This window comes from Zootoca vivipara, chromosome 2 (assembly GCF_963506605.1).
Source record: "Zootoca vivipara chromosome 2, rZooViv1.1, whole genome shotgun sequence".
In the NCBI taxonomy this organism is placed as follows: domain Eukaryota; kingdom Metazoa; phylum Chordata; class Lepidosauria; order Squamata; family Lacertidae; genus Zootoca; species Zootoca vivipara.
Window position 1 is genome coordinate 164,147 of NC_083277.1, and position 22,207 is coordinate 186,353.

General features: G+C 58.7%; 3 protein-coding genes across 9 annotated transcripts; 1 reads left to right on the forward strand and 2 right to left on the reverse strand.

Moving 5' to 3' along the window:
• Nucleotides 1–853: 853 nt before the first annotated feature.
• Nucleotides 854–10,772, reverse strand: KIFC1 (kinesin family member C1). 2 transcript variants are annotated; one of them, XM_035101758.2, is made up of 17 exons: nucleotides 10,514–10,772; nucleotides 10,290–10,427; nucleotides 9,652–9,769; nucleotides 9,501–9,566; nucleotides 8,324–8,362; nucleotides 8,003–8,219; nucleotides 7,721–7,919; nucleotides 6,254–6,400; nucleotides 6,036–6,167; nucleotides 5,625–5,741; nucleotides 4,654–4,827; nucleotides 3,817–3,984; nucleotides 2,342–2,480; nucleotides 2,088–2,227; nucleotides 1,720–1,793; nucleotides 1,187–1,262; nucleotides 854–983 (listed from the first exon to the last, which is right to left on the reverse strand). In XM_035101758.2, the coding sequence occupies exons 1-17, from the start codon at nucleotides 10,529–10,531 to the stop codon at nucleotides 942–944; spliced, it is 2,004 nt and encodes a 667-aa protein (XP_034957649.2). In that variant the 5' UTR covers nucleotides 10,532–10,772; the 3' UTR covers nucleotides 854–941. The 2 variants fall into 2 exon arrangements, with proteins under 2 accessions (XP_034957649.2, XP_034957648.2); XM_035101757.2 differs by having other exon boundaries at nucleotides 8,324–8,365.
• A 400-nt stretch (nucleotides 10,773–11,172) lies between these two features.
• On the forward strand, nucleotides 11,173–18,655 carry PHF1 (PHD finger protein 1). Of its 5 annotated transcripts, none has more exons than XM_060271091.1 (15): nucleotides 11,173–11,284; nucleotides 12,247–12,486; nucleotides 12,590–12,671; nucleotides 13,074–13,169; nucleotides 13,257–13,342; nucleotides 13,557–13,705; nucleotides 13,876–13,971; nucleotides 14,066–14,134; nucleotides 14,703–14,826; nucleotides 15,157–15,224; nucleotides 15,332–15,463; nucleotides 15,609–15,825; nucleotides 15,929–16,032; nucleotides 16,138–16,197; nucleotides 17,880–18,655. In XM_060271091.1, the coding sequence occupies exons 2-15, from the start codon at nucleotides 12,262–12,264 to the stop codon at nucleotides 18,214–18,216; spliced, it is 1,845 nt and encodes a 614-aa protein (XP_060127074.1). In that variant the 5' UTR covers nucleotides 11,173–11,284; nucleotides 12,247–12,261; the 3' UTR covers nucleotides 18,217–18,655. The 5 variants fall into 5 exon arrangements, with proteins under 5 accessions (XP_060127074.1, XP_060127073.1, XP_060127078.1 ...); XM_060271090.1 differs by lacking the exon at nucleotides 11,173–11,284 and adding an exon at nucleotides 11,921–12,023; XM_060271093.1 differs by lacking the exon at nucleotides 11,173–11,284 and adding an exon at nucleotides 12,035–12,155.
• A 717-nt stretch (nucleotides 18,656–19,372) lies between these two features.
• Nucleotides 19,373–21,800, reverse strand: CUTA (cutA divalent cation tolerance homolog). 2 transcript variants are annotated; one of them, XM_035101761.2, is made up of 6 exons: nucleotides 21,754–21,800; nucleotides 21,107–21,264; nucleotides 20,841–20,900; nucleotides 20,224–20,269; nucleotides 19,675–19,724; nucleotides 19,373–19,576 (listed from the first exon to the last, which is right to left on the reverse strand). In XM_035101761.2, exons 2-6 carry the CDS (start codon nucleotides 21,241–21,243, stop codon nucleotides 19,477–19,479), a joined length of 393 nt encoding a protein of 130 aa, XP_034957652.1. In that variant the 5' UTR covers nucleotides 21,244–21,264; nucleotides 21,754–21,800; the 3' UTR covers nucleotides 19,373–19,476. The 2 variants fall into 2 exon arrangements, with proteins under 2 accessions (XP_034957652.1, XP_034957651.1); XM_035101760.2 differs by lacking the exon at nucleotides 21,754–21,800 and adding an exon at nucleotides 21,403–21,722.
• Nucleotides 21,801–22,207: the final 407 nt, after the last annotated feature.

Here is a 22,207-nt window from a genome sequence, read left to right on the forward strand (position 1 = left end):
CCCACCAGTCACCTGTCTTCTTAACTTGCACAGTGGCCCCTCTGTCAACATCCTCTGAAAGTGGGCCAGAAAACGGCCACACAAGACATGGCCTTTTCTGCAGTGGCTCCCCATTTGTGAGATGCTCTCCCCAGGGTGGCTCTCCCGACACCATCCTTACATGTCCTTAGAAGAAAAAGCAGCCTTCTTCTTCCAGGCCTTGGACTCTGTGTTTGTACAGTCATACCTCGGTTTAAGTACACCTCGGTTGGAGTATTTTCCGTTTAAGTACTCCGCGGACCCGTCTGGAACGGATTAATCCAATTTCCATTACTTTCAATGGGAAAGTTCGCTTCAGGTTAAGTACAGACTTCCGGAAACAATTGTGTTTGTAAACCGAGGTACCACTGTATGTTGTTGGTTACTATGGTATGTATTTTGGCTCGGATAATCCCCACAGCTCGCAAACAAGCTTTGACACAACCAGCATGTTTTCCTTCTCTGAAAGGCAGCTAAATTTCCATCTCTTTGAACATTGGAACATAATAGCCTGCTCAGGAGTCTTTGGCGAGGTGCTTTGGAGGAAGGAGTTCTACAAGAGTAGCCCATCTTTCCTGGCGGGCCATTTCTCCATGTTTCGGCCTTGCTGGCAAAGCCATATATATAATGCAAGAGTTGGCTGCTGAGAGTTGTTGAAGCCTCCTCTGACCTACAAGGCTCCCAATGCTTTCCTGCTGCAGCCACAGTTAAAGTCCTCCTGTTGCCCCAGGATCCTTTCCAGAAGGGCCAAACTCAAGCTCAAGCCACTCATTCCCCTTACCCCGAAGAGAAAGAAGCCTGGGCACGCAGGAAGAAAGCAGAAAACGCCAAAATCAGCAGTGGAAGAAGAAATATAAACATTTATTACAAAGTAAGTATAAAAATAGTAAGAATGGGGTCAAGACCAGCCGCCTCCGCCGCCCTCACTTCCTGTTCGATGCCGTGCCGATGACGCATTCATTCACCTGCAAGGCAAGACCGGGCAGATTTGGGGGGCCAGAAACTGGTGCTTGATCCTCAAAGAAGCAGGCAGCCCACAGCTGCTACTGCTGCCGCCGCCGCCTCCTCCCTTCTAGCTACGGTCAGTCAGGGCGGACCTTCAGCAGAGGAGATTCTGTAAGCAGCCAAGAAAAAGAACCACCCGCAACCGTACGCTGCAGCCACTTACCTTTCGGGCAAATCGAAGGGAATTGAGGGACTCAGCAAAGTTCTCCTCCGAGGGCGAGATGTTAACGAACATCAGCCTGGGGGGGGGGGAGGCAGGAGGAGACGGTGAGGAGAGACAGAGGGTGCCCCAAGGGGTATGCATGGCACCACTGTCAGAGAATTTTGGGTTGAAAGGGGTCATAGAATCCTAGAGTTGGAAGAAACCACAAGGGCCATCCAGTCCAACCCCCTGCCAAGCAGGAAACACCATCAAAGCATTCTTGACATATGCCTGTCAAGCCTCTGCTTAAAGACTTCCAAAGAAGGAGACTCCACCACACTCCTTGGCAGCAAATTCCACTGCCAAACAGCTCTTACTGTCAGGAAGTTCTTCCCAATGTTTAGGTGGAAGCTTCTTTCTTGTAGATTGAATCCATTGCTCCGTGTCCGCTTCTCTGGAGCCCAACCTACTGTGTCCCTGGCAGTACAGCGCAGACAATGCATGAAAGGGGGGGGGCATAAACTCCCTCCCGCTCTCCCACCTTGCCGACTCACATCTTGGAATTGCCACCTAAGGAGTTCTGGAGGAGGTAGGTCAGCTTGCTGTTCCGGTAGGGCACATGGGCCTCCTGCGAGGGGGGGGGGGCAAAGGAGGCGGACAAGAATGGGTGCAGGAAGGGGAAATGTTTGGGGTCCCCTCCTCCCCACTCAGGGCAGGCCGCTTCCGCCAGCACCGTGAGACTGTCCCATTTCTTACTGAATTGTAGAGTTGGAGGGGACCACCAAGAGCCCCCGACAGGTGGGCACCCCACCCCTGAGACAGCACCCTCGCAGAAGACCAGTGGGGGGCTGTGAAGGGCTGCCCCACTGCTGGCTGGGACTCTCCCACCCGGAGGCACAAGCGACCCCCCTCTCCTGCCTACCTTGTTGCTGAGGGCGGTGATGACCAGGCCCAGGTTGGAGAGGCTGCTGTTGATGGCCTGGGTCTCCTTGAGGCGGTCGCCTGTGGAGAGGGACTTGTCCAGGCGCTCGCTGCCAGCCAGGTCCACCAAGCTCAGCACAGCTGCCAGGGGGACAAAGGAGGGATGAGGGTGGGTGCCCCCGTCTCCCACTGAGGGGACCAGGGGCAGAGGGGGGATGGTGGGGCCGGCTACCCTCTTCCCCGCCTGCCACTCACAGGAGGTGTGCAGCTCCCGGTTGGCGTTGTGGCCCTCGATGCGCAGCTGGAAGAGGCTGTGGCTGCGGGAGGATCGCTCATTGAGATTGGTCTTGGCCACCGAGCGGTGGGCTTTGGCCCTCTGAAGCAGCTTCAGCACCTGAAGGGGCAAGCAGAGAATGGAAGCAGAGTCGGAAGGGACCCTGAGGGTCATCTAGCGGCCCTAGCCAACACCTGGCAAACAGGGTGAAGAAGCTAGCCAGGCACATTTTCCACCTGGCTATTGGCTACTGCGACCAGACTGAGATGCCCAGTTGACAGGATGACGTTTGGCGTCACCACCTAGAGGTGCAAGCCTGGGAATCCTTGGATCTATACTGTTTCCACACACTAGTACCTCATCCTGTAGGATTCTATCCGTTATATTTTAGCTGCACAATCGGAATGAAGATCAGGAATCAAAATGGATGAACTGCACCTTATTAATCAATAAAACTCAAGAAACTCCAATATGCTAAAGAGGAGGCTTACAGGAAAGGAATTCCCAGCTAGGAATGCACTGACAAAGGAGATTATAAAGTGGAAAAACAAACCTATGATTCAGAGTCAATTCTCAACAGGGACTCAGCTACTCTTTGGAAGAATTTACAGAACATTACCGAATATAACTGATCGCCGAAGAATTGATGCTTTTGAATTCCAAGTACTGTATATTAGTACTTGGCCAATAAATTATTATTCTGTTCTAAAAAAGGCTTTCTCTCTGCAGCCTGAGCAGAAGCAGCGAGCAATGTCAGTTAATTGTGGTCACTTGACTTCACTTACTGCCCCACTCACAGTTGTGAAGAATATTCTTATATTATGAATGGACCGTTAAGAAAAAGAAGTTGGACTAGGCCAATATATATGTGGACCGCCCCAATCCCAGCTCAAGGTGGTCATCTGAACTAACCAGATGTATAACTGAGAATCAATCCGTTTTGGCGAGTGTAACCTTGGTTCAAGGAGCTGCTTGGCGCCTAGCTTCTATATCGGAGTTTCTAACATTGCCTGCAAATTGAAAGGGGCGCATGGCGGGGAGATGTTCCTCTTGGAACTCGAGGGCAGGCAGAAAAGCCATAAGGAGCCGAGGGGCCAAGACCCAGGGGATCTGAACTCTCCAGAAAGGCAGGCTGGCTCTCAGAGAAAAGCCCTGAGAAGAATCGGAGAATTGCAAAGTTGGAGGGGAGCCCCCAGGGTCATCTAGCCCAACCCCATATTCCTCACTCTGCTCCTCCCCCCTCAGAGGCTTTGGATGCAGACACACTCTGGCTGCCTTGTCCCCAGACCAAGGCCCTAAAATGGGTCGTCACAATGGGGCTGGTCCTCTGGCGTCTGCCTCTCCTCCACCCCTTGCAAGCAGACTGGTGGCCTGACACAGTGAACAGAGCTGTAGAATAGCAGTGTTGGAAGGGGACCCCAAGGGTCATCTAGCCCAACCCCCCCAACCGCAGTACCTCCTCCTCTGAAACAACGGGGACGTAGCAGAGGTTGGGGACGTGCAGTTCCTCCGTGCACTGGCTCACTCTCCGGATCTCCAGCTCAGAGCCCCGCTCAGGGCGCAACACCAGCAGGTCCCGCAGAGACTCGTTGTAGATCTCCAGGAAGTTGGCGGTAAAATGGTACTGGAAGGAGACAGGCAGAGGGGCAGGATCAGACCAGGGAAGGCGGCTGGGGAGGTGCGGGCCCAGCCGGCACATCGCTCCCAGCTCAGACTCGGAGACTTCCTGACAGTAAGAGCTGTTCGACAGTGGAATTTGCTGCCAAGGAGTGTGGTGGAGTCTCCTTCTTTGGAGGTCTTTAAGCAGAGGCTTGACAGGCATATGTCAAGAATGCTTTGATGGTGTTTCCTGCTTGGCAGGGGGTTGGACTGGATGGCCCTTGTGGTCTCTTCCAACTCTAAGATTCTATGACCAACTGGCATGGTTATTCCAAGCTGGCCTGGCTCCAAAGGTGAGTCTCAGGGCCTAGGAGTTCAGACATGCCACCCTTTCGGGGTTCAGGGGATCGTCTGCAACTGAATGGAAAGCCTTGCAGAAAAACACTGGAGGTCTCGCCAGCCAAGGGATCTAAGGCAGGAGAGGCCCTGCTGGGAAGGAAACCATCCTGTGGGGCGGGTGGGGGTGTGTGAAAGAGGCAGCCCCCTCCCTCCCCAAGTGCTGAGAGTGGTTCCCAGAGTTAAACCACCCTGGGTGGGAATGGCAGCGCGGCGAGTGAATGCAGCGGGCGTCTCCTGCGGCTTCCTCACCCCTCCACCCCCTTTGAACCCCTGCCACCGGTTTCCCTCTGCCCACCTTCCAGCCTTTGGCCTCCATCTCCCGGGCTTTCTTGAAGATCTGCTGGACTGCGCGGGGGATCATGCCAGCCGCGGAAGGGTCCCGGCAGTCGGGGCCCTCCATGGTGTACGTCTTGCCGCTCCCCGTCTGCCCGTAGGCAAAGATGCAGACGTGGTAGCCGTCCAAGGCCGACTGCGGGGAGGAAGGGAAGCCATCAAGCTGGCGTCCACCAGGCCCTACCTGCTCTCCTGTCCCCGGAGGGGGACAGCCGCCCTATATTACATTTCCATACCATCCTTCAGCCAAATCGACAGGGTAATCTTCATCATAATACAGTGGTACCTTGGGTGTCAAACTGAATCCGTTCCAGGAGTCCCTTTGACTCCCAGAATCATTCAAAAACTAAGGGCGCGGCTTCTGATTGGCTGCCAAAGAATGTTTGGAAATTACACTTAATTCCAGGTTTTCAGCGTTCAGGAGCCAAACCGTACGAGTGTCAAGGCGTTCGAGAACCAAGATACAACTGTATCATACTCAACATACATAATAACAAACTAGAACAGGCATCCCCAAACTTCGGCCCTCCAGATGTTTTGGACTACAATTCCCATCATCCCTAACCACTGGTCCTGTTGGCTACCGGTAGGGATCATGGGAGTTGTAGGCCAAAACATCTGGAGGGCCACAGTTTGGGGGTGCCTGAACTAGAAGAACTGGCCCCCCTACTATAATAATAATAATTTATAATTTATAAATAATATTAATTTATTATTTATACCCCGTCCATCTGGCTGGGTTTCCCCAGCCACTCTGGGCGGTTTACAACAGAAAAATGAAATAAAATAATCTATTAAACATTAAAAGCCTCCCTACCCCCGTAATATATTTATTTTATATATTTTTTTATTTTATTTATGTGCTGCTCTTCATTAAAAGATCACAGGGTGGTTCACGGAATAAAATTCATTTCCTTTGTTAATTTTCCTTACCTGCACAAGCAGAGAGATCTCCTCAAAGACCTCCTCCTGGGAGCTGGACGGAGGGAAGACCTGGTCAAAGTTGAACTCGTAGACAATGTCCTCTTTGCGCTCCCGGCCAACGTGGGACTGGCAGAGGTTCAAAGAATTGCAGAGTTGGAAGGACCCTCAAGCCTCAGCTAGTCCACCCTCCCCAAGGCAAGACTTGAACCCACAACCCTAAGATGATGAGTCTCATGCTCTACTGACTGAGCGGTAACAGGGGCCGCATTCCCCCTTGGCCAGCTCTCCAGGGGCCACAATGGTCTCTCTCTCTCTCACACACACACACACACACACTCTCCTGCTCCTGTGGTTTAGCCACCCCGTTGCCAAGACTTGTGCCCCCCCTTCCCCACAGGATGTGCCCCCCCCGACACTGACCTCCTCCACCTTGGATAAGACGAGGCTTTTACTGTCGTCCGCCGGGAAGCGCAAGTGGCTCATTCCATGCTTCTGTGCCTCTTTCTCGCTGCTCAGCAGGGGGCGCACGCGGCAGAAGACACGGATGTTGCCCTGGAGGGAGCGGGGACTCGTCAGCACCCAGCCCCACCAAGGGACCCCCAGCACCAGCCCCCCCCACACCACCACCACCGGCCCACCTTCAGCTCCTGGACGGCGTTGTGCAGGAAGCGCCGCTCCATCTCCGACTCGTGCAGCTTCTGCTCCAGCTGAGCCTTGCGTGCGGCCAGCACCTCATTCTCCTGCGCCCGCTGGGCCAGGCTCTCCTGCGCCTGGCGCAACTCCGCCTGCATCAGAGAAACCCCAGGGGCAGTGAGGGGTGGGCCACCTTGAAGCCAGGCAACAGATCCAGGAGCGCCACAGGCTCCTTCAGGGAGGTTTTATTGTGATTATCACTCTTATTGTGATTTTTATTCATTTTCTTTCTTTCCTTCTTATCTTCCCACCTTTTATCGCTTTTTCCTGTATTGTATTCCTATGTTGTTTATTGATATAGCTCGGCTTTTCATACCATCCTCCCGGACATTCTTATCAAAAAGCTGATGGAACCAGACCTTTCTTGCGAGAAGCCAAGTTGCAGGGAACTAGGCAGAGGGCCTTCTCGGTGGTGGCACCTGCCCTGTGGAACGCCCTCCCAACAGATGTCAAAGAGGACAACAACTACCAGACTTTTAGAAGGCATCCAAAGGCAGCCCTGTTCAGGGAGACTTTTAATGTTTAATAGGTCACGGTGTTTTATTTTTCTGTTGGAAGCCGCCCAGAGTGGCTGGGGAAACCCAGCCAGATGGGTGGGGTATAAGTAATAAATTATTATTATTATTATTTCTTCTACCATCTGTGACTGGATTAAAGACTTCCCGATGGATCGGCCACAAACAGGGAGGATTGGGCCTGCTACATCTACCTCCCTGTGGCATGCTGGCTTGACAGCCACGGACAGAAAATCTCTACAGAGGGTGGGAAATACAGCACGATATCATGGGCTGTTCCCTGAGTCCGCGAGACGACATCGCAAGGGATCATTGCCTTAGGAGAGCGAGAAAAATTATCTGGGACGATTCACACCCCGGCCAGCACCTCTTTAATATTCTACCCTCGGGCAGGGAATATAGAAGAATGATCAGTTGTACCAACAGGCTAAAAAACATTTTCTACCCGTGGGCTGTTAGGCTGCTGAACGGAAAATAATATAGTGCAACTGTCTTTCGGGGTTGGTGTGTTGTGTGACAAGCACACAGTGTGCAATGAGATTGAGTTTTTTTTGGGGGGGGGGCTCGGTTAATTTCATCGTGCACAAGTTGCACATTGACAATAAAGGTATTATTATTATTACTATTACTATTTCTAATTATCCTTTTTTAACTAGTTTGGCTTTTATTGTATCATACGTTGAATTTTTTTTTTTACTTTGATATTGATCCTGGCATTGTAGAATCAGAAGGGTCTCTAAGGGACATCTAATCCAACCGACTGCAATGCAGGAATCACAACTAGATGTTGGCTGGTCCCTAGGATTCCTCACCTCACCTTGGGATTCCCAGCACCTCACGGAGGCAGACAGTCTCTCCATTGAAGGGTAGGTGGAAGTACCCCCAGCCCCCGCTCACCTCTCTGGTCTCCAGCTGGGCAGCCAAATCCTCCTTGGCCTCCCTGGCCTTGCGGCCAGCGGTTTCCAGCTCCCGGATTGTCTGGCTCTGGCTCTGGACAGTCTCCTGCAGCCGCCGCTCCTGCTCCACCAGCTCCTCCACCATCTGCAGGCTCTCTGTGGCCTGCGCTCGGGAGGTCTGCAGCTCCAAGGCCAAGGCACTGCAAAAGAGAGGGTAGGGCAGAGGTCGGATCCTGCAGCAGGAGGAGCCCGCCATGCCCTTCTCAGGCTGCCGCTCACTCACCTGTTCTGCCCCTCCAGCTGCTGGCTGAGGCCTGTCGTCTCCTTCAGCTGCCCCTCCAGCTGGTTCAGCCGCTGCCTCAGGGCCTCATTCTCCCCGGCTAGCCCCTGGGCCTTCTCCTTGTAGGTCCCCACTTTGGCCCGCAGGTCGCTCACTTGCCCCTTCAAGTCCCAGGGGGCCCGCTTCTTCTCACCCCCGCCAGCACTGGCAGGAGCAGCGGCTGCCAAGGGGAGAGGGATAGAGAGAGGACAGTGTGAAGGTCCCAGGGGCGGCTCAAGGATGGCAAAGGAGGGGGGCCACCTCCCTCCTTTCTCTTGGCCTCACCTGGCTTAGGGGCTGCCGCAACCACCATCCGACGGGATCCTGCTGGGAAAGGAGGAATGAGATATGAAGCAGTGAAAGGGTTCCCAAGGGGGACCCCTCTCCCCTCCATTGGTTCCTGAAATCTACACCCCGATTGATTGTGAAAAATAACAATACTTCGCAACATATGTGGGGGGTTCCATTCCACGGATTGCGCCTAAAGCCAAAATAGTGTATAGCTGAAACACGCTGGGTTGAACGGTGGGTGGGATTGCCAGAGCATTTTTCCTGGAACCCCAGCCCCTCTCCAAACTTTATATTGTTTATACACTGAATGCACACAAGTTGAAGGGACACGAGATGCAGGGTTACGGGGGACCCACATTCTACACACCTGAATCAGCTTGCCAAAACTAAAATGGCTTCAGCGGGTGAAAAGAGTCCAGCAAAGATAGCTACCGGCATTGATTTCCATTACAGTGGAACCTTGGTTCTCAAATGGCTTAGTTGTCGAACAAATTGGGTCCTGAACGCGCAAACCCAGAAGTGTTCCGGTTTGCGAAGATTTTTCAGATGCTGAACAACCGACACGGCTTCCAAATGAGTGTAGGAAGCTCCCGCAGCCAATTGGAAGCTGTGCCTTGGTTTGCAAATGGAGTCCTGGACTCCTGGAATGGATGAAGTTTGAGGAACCAAGCCACCCCTGGATACAAAAACAATGGTAGTGCATAGTTAACCTATGGAACTTCCTCCCACAGGAGGTAGTGAACTTGGATGGCTTCACAAGAGGATTAAACAAATGCACGCCAGAGAGGGCAATCCATGGAGGCAGCAATGCTTCTGGATAATAATAATAATACATTTTTATTTATACACCTGTTACCTGTTTTTATTTATACGCCTGTTATACGCCTGATACCTGTTGCTTGAAGCCACAAAGGGGGAGAGGGCTCTTGGGCTTGAATCCTGTTCTCTGGTTTCCCACAGGAAAGTGTTTGGCCATTGTGAGAACAGGATGCTGGACTAGACAGGCCCCCTTGGGCCTGATCCAGTTAAGTTGTTACAACATCAGGTACCGTACAATATTTATAATATTTTTAAAAAATGACAGGATGGGTGCTGCTCCTCTAAAAGATCAATTCCTGACAGGTATGACATGGCACCCTTAACAGGGACATTTCTGCAGCCCACAGCCTACCTGTGACGGAAGGCCCTGCTAGACCCGCAGTCCCCCGTGTCCGAGTGCTGGAGCGGCGGCGCCCACCTGCCAAGAAAGCTGCGTTACTGCAAAGTCCAGAAGGGCTCTCCAGGTTCTGCCCCTTCCCCTCCCCACACTGACCAGAGCTTACCGGCCTGGCGGTGGCTTCGGAGCCCAGGGGCCGCTGGCGGAGGCTTCAGCAAGGAGGGGGCTGCTGCTGTCACAGGTCCTGCCCGCTTGGTAGGCTCCAGGGGACCCCGAGCCCGTTTCTGGGAGGAAGGAAAGGGCAACTGTTTGTTATTCATAGAATCATAGAGTTGGAAGAGACCACAAGGGCCATCCAGTCCAACCCCCTGCCACGCAGGAAACACCATCAAAGCATTCTTGACATATGGCTGTCAAGCCTCTGCTTAAAGACCTCCAAAGAAGGAGACTCCACCACACTCCTTGGTAGTAAATTCCACTGTCAAACAGCTCTTACTGTCAGGAAGTTCTTCCTAATGTTTAGGTGGAATCTTCTTTCTTGAAGTTTGAATCCATTGCTCCGTGTCCGCTTCTCTGGGGCAGCAGAAAAGAATCTTTCTCCCTCCTCCACATGACATCCTTTCATATATTTGAACATGGCTATCATATCACCCCTTAACCTTCTCTTCTCCAGGCTAAACATACCCAGCTCCCTAAGGGTCAGGCTGGATGACCGGCAGGGGTCCCTGACCACCTCCCTGATTCTATTCAACGTCCCTCTCTGCTGGATTTTGTGCAGCAGAAGGGAGGGGCTTGAGAACTCACCCGCTCCACCTTGGGGGGCTCATTCTCATCGCTGGCCGGGCGCTTGAGGCGAAGTCCAGACACAGGGAGCCGGGAGGGGCCTTTGGGCAGCACGGAACTTTTCCCCTCGGAGTTCATCTTCTGCTCCCGGAGTGGCAACTGAGAGAGAAACGGAATCACAATGGCAGGCAGGCAGGCGAGAGAGAGAGAGAGAGAAGCCCCCTGACCCCCCGGAAGCGACTCACGGGAGGTGGACCATCCATCGGCTCCAGGGACGGCCTTCGGGCGGAAGCAAAGCCCTTCAGCCGTCGAAGCGGGAGGCCCAAGGAAGTCAGCGGAGGCCCAGCTAGTCCAGCCTCCTGCTCCCGGGGGCCAAATGAAGGCCTGAGAAAGGGGACCCTCTGCCCATGCCCAGAGGCCTCACCGGCGCGGCGCTCGGCGCCCCTTTTGCTGCTGCTCCTCCTCGCCGCCCTTTTCCCTCTCCGATCCAACCGCCGTAAGGATTCAAACGGGTAACTCCCGTCTTCCCCCGCGGCGCCGCCCCGACAGCCAATGGCGAGGCGGGCGAGAGGAGGAGACCAATCCGCGGCCGCCCGTCGCGCGCGCCGGCACCGCCCTCTTCGTCTTACGCCAACGGCCCGGTCGCGTCACCGTATCACCTCGCGCCAGCTCCGCCCCTTCGTGCGCGGCCACAGCGGACGACGCACTGCGCACGCGCGCCGCCAAAAAAGGAGCCCGAGACCGCCTCCGCCGGAAGAAGCGTTGGTGTGAGTGCGCGCGCGCGTGCCGCAGCCAGGCCCCGCCCCGCCATGGCAACGGTCCCGCGCGGCGCGCAGGAACCGGGCTGGCGGGGGCGGGGCCTGTGGAGGGGCGGGGCCAGATAGATCTCTAGGGAGAGAGAGATCAATGTAGAAAGAGAGAGAGAGAGAGAGAAAAACACACACACACACAAACAGAAGGGGAGCCCAAGGGGAGGCCGGCGGAGCGCTGCTTAGCAACAGGCAGCTATTCCACAGGTGCAGCCGCCTGCGCGAGGGGGAGCAGCTTCCCCAGTTAAACACCCGCCTGCCCCTCTGCGCAGGTGGGGCGGAGGGGGGTCGAGGGGCGGGGCCTGGAGGGGAGGGACCCCCAATGTCAAAAATGACCCCTCGTGACCCTGCCAAGGTTTCCTCTATCTTCTCTCGCGCCCTTTTCTCTCGCCCTCCCCCTCAGGGCTTCTAATTTATCAGACTGTCATCTTAGGGGGGGGGGGTGTCAGCCCCCCACGAAGCGGGTTCGGAGCCTGAAGCAGGTGGGGGCACACAAGGCCCCTGGCCAGCTTCCCCCCCCCTTCGATTCTGGGAAGCAGGGAGGGGAGCCCCGCTGCAACGGGGCGATCCCCTTGGAGGGGGTCCCGGCATGGGGGGGGGAGGCAGGCGGGACCCCCAGGCGCTGCCCAGGGCCCGTCTGGGAGCTCAGGGGGGCGGGGCGTGCAGCGCGAGGGGGAGGCGCGGGCTGCCCCCTCCCCGCGTCCTGGGGGGGTCTTTCCCCTCCCCACCGCCTGGCGCCCCCCCCCAAGGCCGGCGGGGGCGTGCCGGTGTCCGGGTGGGGGCGCTGGGGGGGCTCGGGGGCCGGCCCTCGGCATCCCCCCTCGCGGCCCCCCGCTCCGGCTGCTGCGTCACTGGCGCTCCGCGGGAGGATGGAGCCGCAGAGGGTCCCGCTCCGCCGCCCCTGAGACCCCCCAGCCCACCGGGGAGGGACCCGCACCCCCAGCGGGTAAGGGGCGAGGGGCCGCCAAGAGGGGCGCAGCCTCCTCCGGGGGAGGGACCCCCAAAGCCGAGCCTGCAATGGGGGGCGCCTCCCGCACCCCCGACCACTCCTCCGCCGGAGACCCCCCAGCACGCCCAGGTGGGTGGGTGGGTGGCAGACTCCTGGGGGCCCTCCCTCTGCGGGCGGAGCCTGACCCCCCCGTCTCTCTCTCTCTCCCCCCCCCCCGCAGGTGGGGCGCAATGTGATGGCGAGTGAGCCTCCCGCCCCCCCGTCCTCGGCCCGGCTGACCCGGACGAGCGCCCGCCTGACCTCGGGGCCCTGGAAGCGGCCGGCGGCCGGCAGCGGAGGGGCGCCCCCCTCGCCCGGGGGTCCCGGCGCAGCCCCTCCCGGCTGGCCTCGCTTCTGGGAGGGCCAGGATGTCCTGGCGCGCTGGACCGACGGCCTCCTCTACCTGGGCACCATCAAGAAGGTCAGTGGCTGCCCCCTCCCTCCCCTCTGGGTTCAAGGGGGTCTCCTCCCCCCCCCGCTGGGGGTCTCTGCTCACCCCCTCCCTCCCTCCCTCCCCCCTGCAGGTGGACCCCCTCCGGCAGGTGTGCCTGGTGCAGTTTGAGGACGACTCCCAGTTCCTTGTGCTCTGGAAAGACATCAACCCAGGTCAGTGGGAGATGCCCACCCCCCACCCCCTGGGTAACACCCCCCCCCGTCGCCACCCTGGGCCTTCTTTGGGGTCACCTGCCCCCACAATCTCCCCACCCTGCAGGCCTGGCTCTCCACCCCTTCTTACTCTGTGGGGATGACCCCAGTGCAGAGTTCACCTGTGGAACTCCCTCCCACTGGAGGCAGTGATGGCTGCCAAGATATCAGAGGCTACCTTTTAGGGGGGGGCGTTCCCAGTGAGAAGGCTGGATCAGAGGAGAGCCCCCCCTTGGCCCCATCCAGCAGACACTTATTATTTCCCAATGGAGCCTCCAACTCCAGGGGCAGTCTATCTCGGTTCCGAGGCCCTTGGGGGGGAGGAACTGGCCCCTCACGCCCCCCCACTGCCTTCTTTCCTAGCGGCTGTGCCTGGGGAGGAGCAGTCCTGCTGCGTGTGCCACTCGGAGGCCGTGAGCTCAGACAACCGGCTGGTGCGGTGCGAGAAATGCAGCCACGGTAAGTCCGCCGAAGGAGCCCCACAAGCTGCCCCTGATGCCCCCCCCAGTGCCCCACTGATGACCCTCCTTCCTCTCCCCCCTGCAGCCTACCACCAGGAATGCCACCTGCCCCGGGTGCTGAGCGATGGGGCCTGGACGTGCCGGCAGTGTGTCTTTGCTGTGGCCACCAAGGTAAGAGTGGCCTCCTCTGACCCCCCAGCTGGAAGGGACCCCCAAAGGTCCTCTGTCCCAGCCCCACGTGCTGGCTCTGCCCCACGGCTCTCGCTGCAGTAGACCAGCCTGCTGCAGCGTGGAAAGACGACCTGGCGAGAGCCTGCTTGGGGTGGGGCCCCCCTTCCGTGCCCCACGCACTGACTCTGCCCCACGGCTTTCCCTCCTTCCGCAGCGGGGCGGCGCCCTCAAGAAGGGACCCTACGCCAAGGCCATGCTGGGGATGAAGCTGGTGCTGCCCTACCAGCTGAAGGCCCTGGAGTGGGACGCTGAGCACCTCGCCAACCGGCAGCAATGCTACTGCTACTGTGGGGGCCCCGGAGAGTGAGTCTGCCCCACGGAAGAGGGGGGCCAAGGGGCTTGTGGGGAGGAGGAAGGGCACCTCTGGAACCGGGGCCCCCTGTGTGTCCCCCTGTCCCTGCCCCTCTACGGATGGGGCTGTGGTCTTAGGGGGGCAGCTCCCCTGACTGGCCCCCTCTCTTCCTCTGCCGCAGGTGGAACCTGAAGATGCTGCAATGCCGCTGCTGTGCCCAGTGGTTCCACGAGGCCTGCACCCAGTGCCTCAGCAAGCCCCTGCTCTATGGGGACAGGTGAGGGGCAGCCCTTGGCAGGGGGAGGGGGGTGGATCAGAGGGCACAGGCTTCTTGTGACTCAACCCCCACCCACCCCGGCTCCACCCGGCAGGTTCTACGTCTTTGAGTGCTGCGTCTGCACGGGAGGCCCGGAGAGCGTCCGACGTCTCCCCCTGAGATGGTGAGTGGGGCGGGCAGTGGGGCTCAAGCACAAGCAAGCAATGCAGCAGCCAGCTTCTCTCCCCAGGGAGGCCTGCCTGGCCCCAGCCCATAGTTGCATTGGCAGAGACTCAGTCCACGTTGGGCAGGAGGTCCTTGCATCATTGCGGGTTGGACTAGATGACCCTCGGGGTCCCTGCCAACTGTGATTCCATATAAAAGCAGTTCAAAGATAGCCAAAGGAAGGTGGGTCCTTAAAAAAAACACCACATCTTGAGTGTAAAAACCAAAGTGCCCTTTAATTAATGGTTTCCTGCTCATCGCTCGATTGCCAAATACGTTGCTTGGGATAATTGGGACGCCGCTTGGTAACTTAAGATAAGTCCGTCAGAATTAAGCAGCCGATCTCAAAAGCAAAGAAAGAGCAGGATGGGGAAGGAGGTTTGGGCACCTTAGCCAGAGCGAAGGAAGCCGCCACCTAAAGGGCCAGGAGGCTCCAGGAGGAAGCTGCTCCCCAAGGAAGTGGGGGGCAGGCAGCAGTAGGGGGCTGCGCTGGCTGCGCTGAGGGATTCCCACCTGTGCCCCTGCAGGGTAGACGTGGCCCACCTCATCCTCTACCACCTCAGCATCTGCTGCAAGAAGAAATACTTTGACTTCGAACGCGAGATCCTGCCCTTCGCCAGCGAGAACTGGGACAGCCTGCTGCTGGGAGAGGTGAGAGGCCGGTGGGGGAAGGGATCCCGGGGGCAGCAGGAGAAAAGCGGGCTGGGTGGGTGGGGGGTCACCTTTGCTCCCTCCATAGCAGGGGACTCTGAATCTCAGGGTTGCGAGTTCGAGTCCCGTGGGGCGCAAAACATTCTTGAATTGCAGGATAAAAGTCGATGATCCCTTTAATTTGGGAGTCAGGGATTGGCAGTGTGGGCCAGGAGGCGGGATCCCCTCCCCCCCCGTGAAGAAGGGGCCTCAGGGTGGCGCACCCTGGCCTGCGCCTCCCCTGAGAGGAAAGGGGGAGGTAGGGGCCTGAGGTTGTCCCTTTCCCCGCAGCTCTCGGACACCCCGAAGGGGGAGCGCTACAGCCAGCTGCTGAACGCCCTGACGGGACACAAGGACAGGTGAGGAGGGTAGCGGGACCCCTGGGGGGCTGCTGGGTGCCCTCCAAGCAGGCGGCGAGAGGGGCCCGGGTTCGAGAGCTGCCCCATCACACCTGCCTCCTCTGCAGGTTCATCTCTGGGAAGGAGATCAAGAAGCGCAAGGGCCTGTTTGGGCTGCACTGCCGGGTCCCCCCACCCGCCCCCCAAGGGGATGACGGCTCCGGCGATGCTCCCGGGACCCCCTTCATCGCGGGCAGCAGGTGAGCCGGGGATCTCCCCCCCCCCAGTGCCAGAAGCCGAGCGGAGACAGCCCGAGGGGGTGGGGAAAGGGGGCAGCGGCCCCCCCAGCCCCCCTCCTCCGGCACCCCCCCTCCGTGCCGTGCAGATAAGGAGGGTCTCTTACAGCTTCCTTTCAGGGCAGGGCAGGCGTGGGAAGGGGCCGGAGCGCCCGAGGGCCGGGCGACGGGGGCAGCCGCGGCAGCAGCAGCCACAGCGCCGGCGCAAGGGGCACCCGCCAGCCCTGAGTGGCAGCGGGGGGCAGTGGGCGCAGCAGCAGCAGGAGGAGGAGAAGCAGCAGCGGAGCACCCGGGAGAGGGAGCGCCTGGAGAGGGCCCTCACTCAGGTAGGCAGGCCGGGGCCAGAAAAGGTGGGGGCGGGGGGGCAGGCCAGGGGGCCCCTGCTCCGTCCCCGCTCAAGAGCCGCCCTCCGCTCTGTCCGCCCCCCAGGAGGTGGTGCACAACCCAGTCAGCGCTAACCAGAGCTACAGCGGCTACGGCGGCACTTCCAGCTCTTACAACTTCCGCCGCACCGACGCCCGCTGCCAGGACAGGTGAGGGGGCAAGGCAGCCCCACGGCGGGGGGCGGGGGGAGGCGTTCCCCGCCCCACACTGACGACCTGCCTCTCTCTCTCTCTCTCTCCCCCACCATCCTGCAGCGCCCCGATCCGGATGTTCGCCTCCTTCCATCCCTCGGCCAACACTGCAGGGACCTTGAGGTGAGCGGGAGGGAGGGGGGGATGGATACACCCCACTTTCCCCCCGGGGGGGGTTGGACGGAAGTGGGGGGCTTCACTGGCCCCACCACCACTCTACGGAAAGGCTGGCCCAGCACTCGGGTGGTCTAGTCCAGCCCCCTGCAGGCGCCAGCTCGAAACCCCCCAAGAGGCTGCTATCTAGCCTGTGGGGTGACCGGCCTCATTAATGGGCAAGGGGCATCCGGTCCACTTGCTTTCTCCTGCCAGGTCAGGTCGGCCCCTGTGAGCCCCACCCTCGTCCAGTTAGAGCATTGGACTAGGACCTGGGAGAGACCAGGGTTCAAATCCCCACTCAGCCATGCAGCTCACCAGCCGGCCTTAGAGTCAGTTGCCATCCCTCAGCCTAACCTACCTCACAGGGTTGTTGTGAGGAGGCAGGAGGAGAGAGGAGACCGGGTCGAGAGGGGGTGCCTCTCCTGGCTTACTGACCGAACCCAAAGGGTGCTCATCAATGGCTCCTCCTCATCCTGGAGAGTAGTGACTAGTGGGGTGCCACAGGGTTCTGTCTTGGGCCCAGTCTTGTTCAACATCTTCATCAATGACTTGGATGATGGGCTTGAGGGCATCCTGAGCAAGTTTGCAGACGACACCAAATTGGGAGGGGTGGCTAATACCCCAGAGGACAGGATCACACTTCAGAATGACCTTAACAGATTAGACAACTGGGCCAAAGCAAACAAGATGAATTTTAACAGGGAGAAATGTAAAGTACTACATTTGGCCAAAAAAAAAAAAAGGAAAGGCACAAATACAGGATGGGAGACACCTGGCTTGAGAGCAGTACATGTGAAAAGGATCTAGGAGTCTTGGTAGACCACAAACTTGACATGAGTCAGCAGTGTGATGCAGCAGCTAAAAAAGCCAATGCAATTCTGGGCTGCATCAATAGGAGTATAGCATCTAGATCTAGGGAAGTAATAGTACCACTGTATTCTGCTCTGGTCAGACCTCACCTGGAGTACTGTGTCCAGTTCTGGGCAACACAGTTCAAGAAGGATACTGACAAGCTGGAACGTGTCCAGAAGAGGGCAACCAAAATGGTCAAAGGCCTGGAAATGATGCCTTATGAGGAACGGCTTAGGGAGCTGGGTATGTTTAGCCTGGAGAAGAGAAGGTGAAGGGGTGATATGATAGCCATGTTCAAATATATAAAAGGATGTCATAATATAGAGGAGGGTGAAAGGTTGTTTTTCTGCTGCTCCAGAGAAGCGGACACGGAGCAATGGATTCAAACTACAAGAAAGAAGATTCCACCTAAACATTAGGAAGAACTTCCTGACAGTAAGAGCTGTTCGGCAGTGGAATTTGCTGCCAAGGAGTGTGGTGGAGTCTCCTTCTCTGGAGGTCTTTAAGCGGAGGCTTGACAGGCATATTTCAGGAATGCTTTGATGGTGTTTCCTGCTTGGCAGGGGGTTGGACTGGATGGCCCTTGTGGTCTCTTCCAACTCTAGGATTCTATGATTCCTTCCCTGGATGTTGGACTGCCGTCTGTCAGGGACCCTCGAGTTCCTGCTTCCCACATTGCAAGGGCTGCTGGGAGTTGTAGCACCGGCCTGGCTGTCCAGGGCAAGCGGGGGGCAAGATGAAATTTGGGGTGACTTTGGCTGCAGCAACTGACCCCCTCCCTCCCTTCCCTTCTGCAGCACCAGCAGCAGAGCCCCCCTCGACGCCGGTGACGCCGCCACGTCCGCCGCCCCTGCAGAGCGGGGCAGCCCAGAGCACTCTCCGGCGGATGACGGCCCCGCACCCCGGACACTCCTGCGTCGCCACTCCATGCCGCCTGCCCCCAAGCGGCCCCCGCAGGCTGCGCCGGCGCCTGCGGCCCTCTCCGCAGCCCCCGGCAGCCCCGCCAGCTCGGGCTACTTTGGACCCATGGGCCGGCTGGCGCGGGGGGAAGCTGTGCGCATCCTGGCTCGCCGCGTCACCACCGAGGGCACCGTGCAGTACCTGGTGGAATGGAACGGGGGCAGCATGTTTTAGGGGGCGCCCAAAGCAGGACCGAGAGAGGACCCCAATGTGCCTGGCCGAGGAGAGAGCAAAAAGTGCAATTCTGGGGGGGGGAGGCCGTGGGGTGGCTCCCCCTACCTGCTTGAGGAATGTGGACTGTGCCGTCTCTTGCTTTTGGGGGGGCAGGAGACCCCCAAGTTTATTCTACTTGCTGCTGCTGCTGCTGCTCCCCCCCCCATATCGTCGTCTTGGACCCCAAAAAGAGTTTGAGCCCTGCTTATTTTTTTACTGTTTGTTGGTTAAAGGTATTATTTAAAGAGGCCTGAGTGGGAGAGAGAGAGAGAGCGCCCCCCCTTGGCTGCCCCCTAAAACACACACAGCCGCCCACCTTGCGCCTGTAATTCTGCTTCTGCTGCTGCTAGACTGACTGTTGTACAAAGCACTTCCGAATAAAAAGAGCTTCTGGGCAAGACTTTGCCGCCTGCAGCTGCTTCCTGGAGCTCAAGCCCCTGCTGGATCAGGCCCGTCCAGCCCAGCCTCCTGCCATCCTCCTGGCCCAAAATCCCAAGGACTCGAGGTAGACTGCCCCTGGGCCTGGAAGCTCCATCAGCAGGCCAAAGGCAGCCCGCTGCTGGGATGGCTGGATCAGGAGAGGAGGGCGAGGCTCCGAATCTCAGGGTTGCGGGTTTGAGCCCCACGTTGGGGTGTCGCAGGGGGTTGGGCTAGATGACCCCTAGGGTCCCCGCCAACTCTGCCAGCCCGTGGTTCTATGATCCGGGCACGAGGAGGAGATCTTTCTCCTCCTGTGTCTTCCAGCGACTGGCGCTCGGGAAGAATTGGCTGCTGCCGCCTGGGGAGGCGGAGCGTGCCCGCCATTGCTGCCTCCAGTGGGAAGGAGTTCCGCAGCTTAACTGCTGCTCGAGGAAGGACTTCCTTTCGGAGGCAGAGCCCAGGGGGCCAGGATCCCGGCTGGCTGGCTCCCCCCCCCCACCAAGGGGCTATGGGGCAGGAAGCCCTGCTTGGGTCCTGGACAAGAGCCCATTTTGGGGGGCTGACGGAGGAGGGACTTGGCATCATTCCCAAAACCCTGTTCTTTGTACAGCTGTTTGGTGTGTCCATTTTTGAGACCCCCAGGACCCCCCCCAAAAAAAATTCCTCTTACCCAGGGACAGATTCAGACCACACCACCTTGGCTTTCTCCCCACAAGGCCCCTAGGGGCAGAGAGGTGTTTATTTCTGCTCTCCTACTCAAATCTCCTCCTTGGCCGTGGGGCACCCCCCAGCCCCTCCGCTTCACTCTGGGACGGTCTCCTCGACCCACTGCAGGTAGGGGGGGTTCCCCTGTTGGATGGGGACGGCGATCACCTCTGCCACTTCGTAAGGGTGCACCGACCTGCAGGGGGCAGAAAAGGGGGTGTCACCTTGCAGCGGGGCTTCGATGTGTGTCGCCGCCCCCCCCCCCGGGCCATCCTCACCCCCCAAGTGACTCACCGGACAAACTCTGCGAGGGCTGAGGCACGGGAGCTGCGCGTCTTGATCATCTGTTGGGGGGGAGAGGCAGGATTTGAATGCAAAGCGTTCTTTGACCCCCCACCCAGTGTGTGCTGGAAGTGACGCGCAATGGTTAGAGGGGACGCTCTGAAAAGCCTCCCAGTGTGTTCTGGGCTGCTTCTGGCCTGGTGGGGCACCGAACTCTGCCGGGGGTGGGGGGCGCCAGGCCAGAAATCCCTCCCAGATGCCCATCACAGCCCCTCCTTCCTTAATGGGGGGCTTCCCTGCCCCCCAGCACAGTGGAGCATAGGGAGAGCAGGGGTTAGCAGAAGGCCCCCTCCCAAGAATGGGGCGCCCCTGCCATCTCACAACTCTGTGCTACAGGGGTTGGGCTGGATGACCCTTGGGGGCCCCTTCCAACCCTACAATTCTCCATGTCCTCCCAGCACCTGAGGCAATAGAGGAACTATCTTTGTGGACCTATAGGGAGGGGGGACAGCAAGGGCCGGAGGCTGCAAGGGGTGGGGGACCCGGGGCCCAGTAACTCACCAGCAGCACTTCCGAGTCTTCCTCAATCTTGCCCTTCCACTCGTAGCTGCAAGAGAGAGAGACAGAGAGATGGGGAGGCAGCGGTGGTGCAGTGGTTAGAGCATCAGGCGAGGGAGCCTGGGAGCCCCTTCTTGGCCATGAGGCTCATGGCGTGGCCTGCCTCGCAGGGTTGTTGTGAGGGGCAGCAGAACCACATATGGCACCCAGGAAGGAAGGGGGGCCCATGCAGAAATGGGATGAAATAAAAATGGGGTGTGGCCTGGGATGCCCCCCCCCAGCAAAGTGGGGGGAGCCCTTTTGCAGAGGGTGCAAAGGGCCCCAGGCCCAGCTCCCTCCCCCCCTTGTGGAGCTCCTGGTGGGAATAATTGAAATGTAAATAATAATAATAATATTAATAATAATGTATGTAAATATAATAACAAAATGAAACTGCACAGGAAGGAAATCCCCATGCCCCACCTCAGGGCTCAGAATCCTGGAAGGGACCCCAGAGGCCATCTAGTCCAACCCCCGGCACCCCTTCTCTGGGGTGCCCTGCCGCCTCGCAGCCCCACATTGGCCCACGCCTGAGCTGTTGCCCACCCCACCAGGGCAGAGGGTTGGCGCTCGTCACTCACATGGAGGTGATCTGGGGAACGATGTTGACGCAGGCTGCCAGCTTCTTCTCCACGACGGCCCTGTGGGGCGGGCAGACGGAGAGAGAGAGAGACCCTCAGGGCCTGGCAGAGCCTCCCCTTGCCATCCGCCGGGGGGGGGGGGGAGGTGAGGCAGAAGGAAGGTCCCAGGGCAGCCCTGTTTTCCAACTAGAACAGCAGGGTCGGTAGGGACCCCGGAAGGTCATCCATCCCAACCCCGCCACCCCCCTGCCCCAGGCAGGGCTCACCTGGCAATTTCCTTGGCGACGGTCTGGTTGGGGCAGGTGACGAAGGCGGCGGAGAGGGTCCCGGGGACGTAGGGTCCCCCGGCGGAGGCGGCCATGGAGGAGAAGAATTGGGAGGCCCTCCGGAGCAGAGGGAGCATCAGCAGCGCCAGGAGAAGGACCTGGGGGAGGAAAGTGGGGGGCTTTGGGGGCGTGGCAGGGTCCCCATTGCCCCCCCAAGGCCTGCACTTTCTGCCCCCTAGAAGGTGGTGATGGGGGGCATGGGGGGTCTGGTGCCCCCCCCCACTCCAGCTACTTACACAGCAGGCGCCTCGGGCCATCTGCGCTCGGCTGCTCCTGCCTGGCATGGGGGGCGGGTGGGGGGCACAAGGGGGGGTCTCCCCGAGCCCTCCCCAAGGATGCTTGCTGCTCCGACCTGCCTGGAGCCCCGCCCCCCGCAGGCAGACACTCAACCGGGGGGGGCGGCGCCTTCACCGGTGGAACTCCCGCCTGCAAAGAAGGGGGGCGCGGATCAGGGTTTCTTGGGGGGCTCTTTCCAAAGGGGTCCCCGATTCTGCTTTTGGGGGGGGCTTGGGAGGCTGCGCTGCTGTTGCTGCGGGGGGGGGCCTCCCCGTCTCTCTCTCTCTCTCTCTCTCCCTCTCTCCCCCTACCTGCTCTCCGTCGCGTCCGCGCCACGTGAGCAGGAGCCCCGCCCCGCTCTCCCTCCGGCCCTCTGACGTCACCGCCACCCGCCGGGCCCCGCCCACCAACGTCGTTTTCGACGCATCCGCCAGGCAGGGATGCGGCCGGTGAAGCGCAAGCGCGCGCATGCCCAGTCCGCCCCCCCGCCCCCTTGCCCGGTCTCTTGCACTGCCCCCCCCAAAATTATTATGCCCCCCCCCAAAAAAAATTATTATGGCTCTGCACTGACCTTTCAAGGCCGCAGAAGTTGCTGGAAAGGAATGGGGGGGCAAGGGGGGGGCTTTTTTTTCATAATACTGTAATCTGATGTCAAGGAGATAAATAATTTGAGAAGACATCTGAAGGCAGGGAAGTTTTTAATGTTTGATCGCAGTGCCGGATTTACATATAAGCTAAACAAGCTATAGCTTAGGGCCCCCCAAA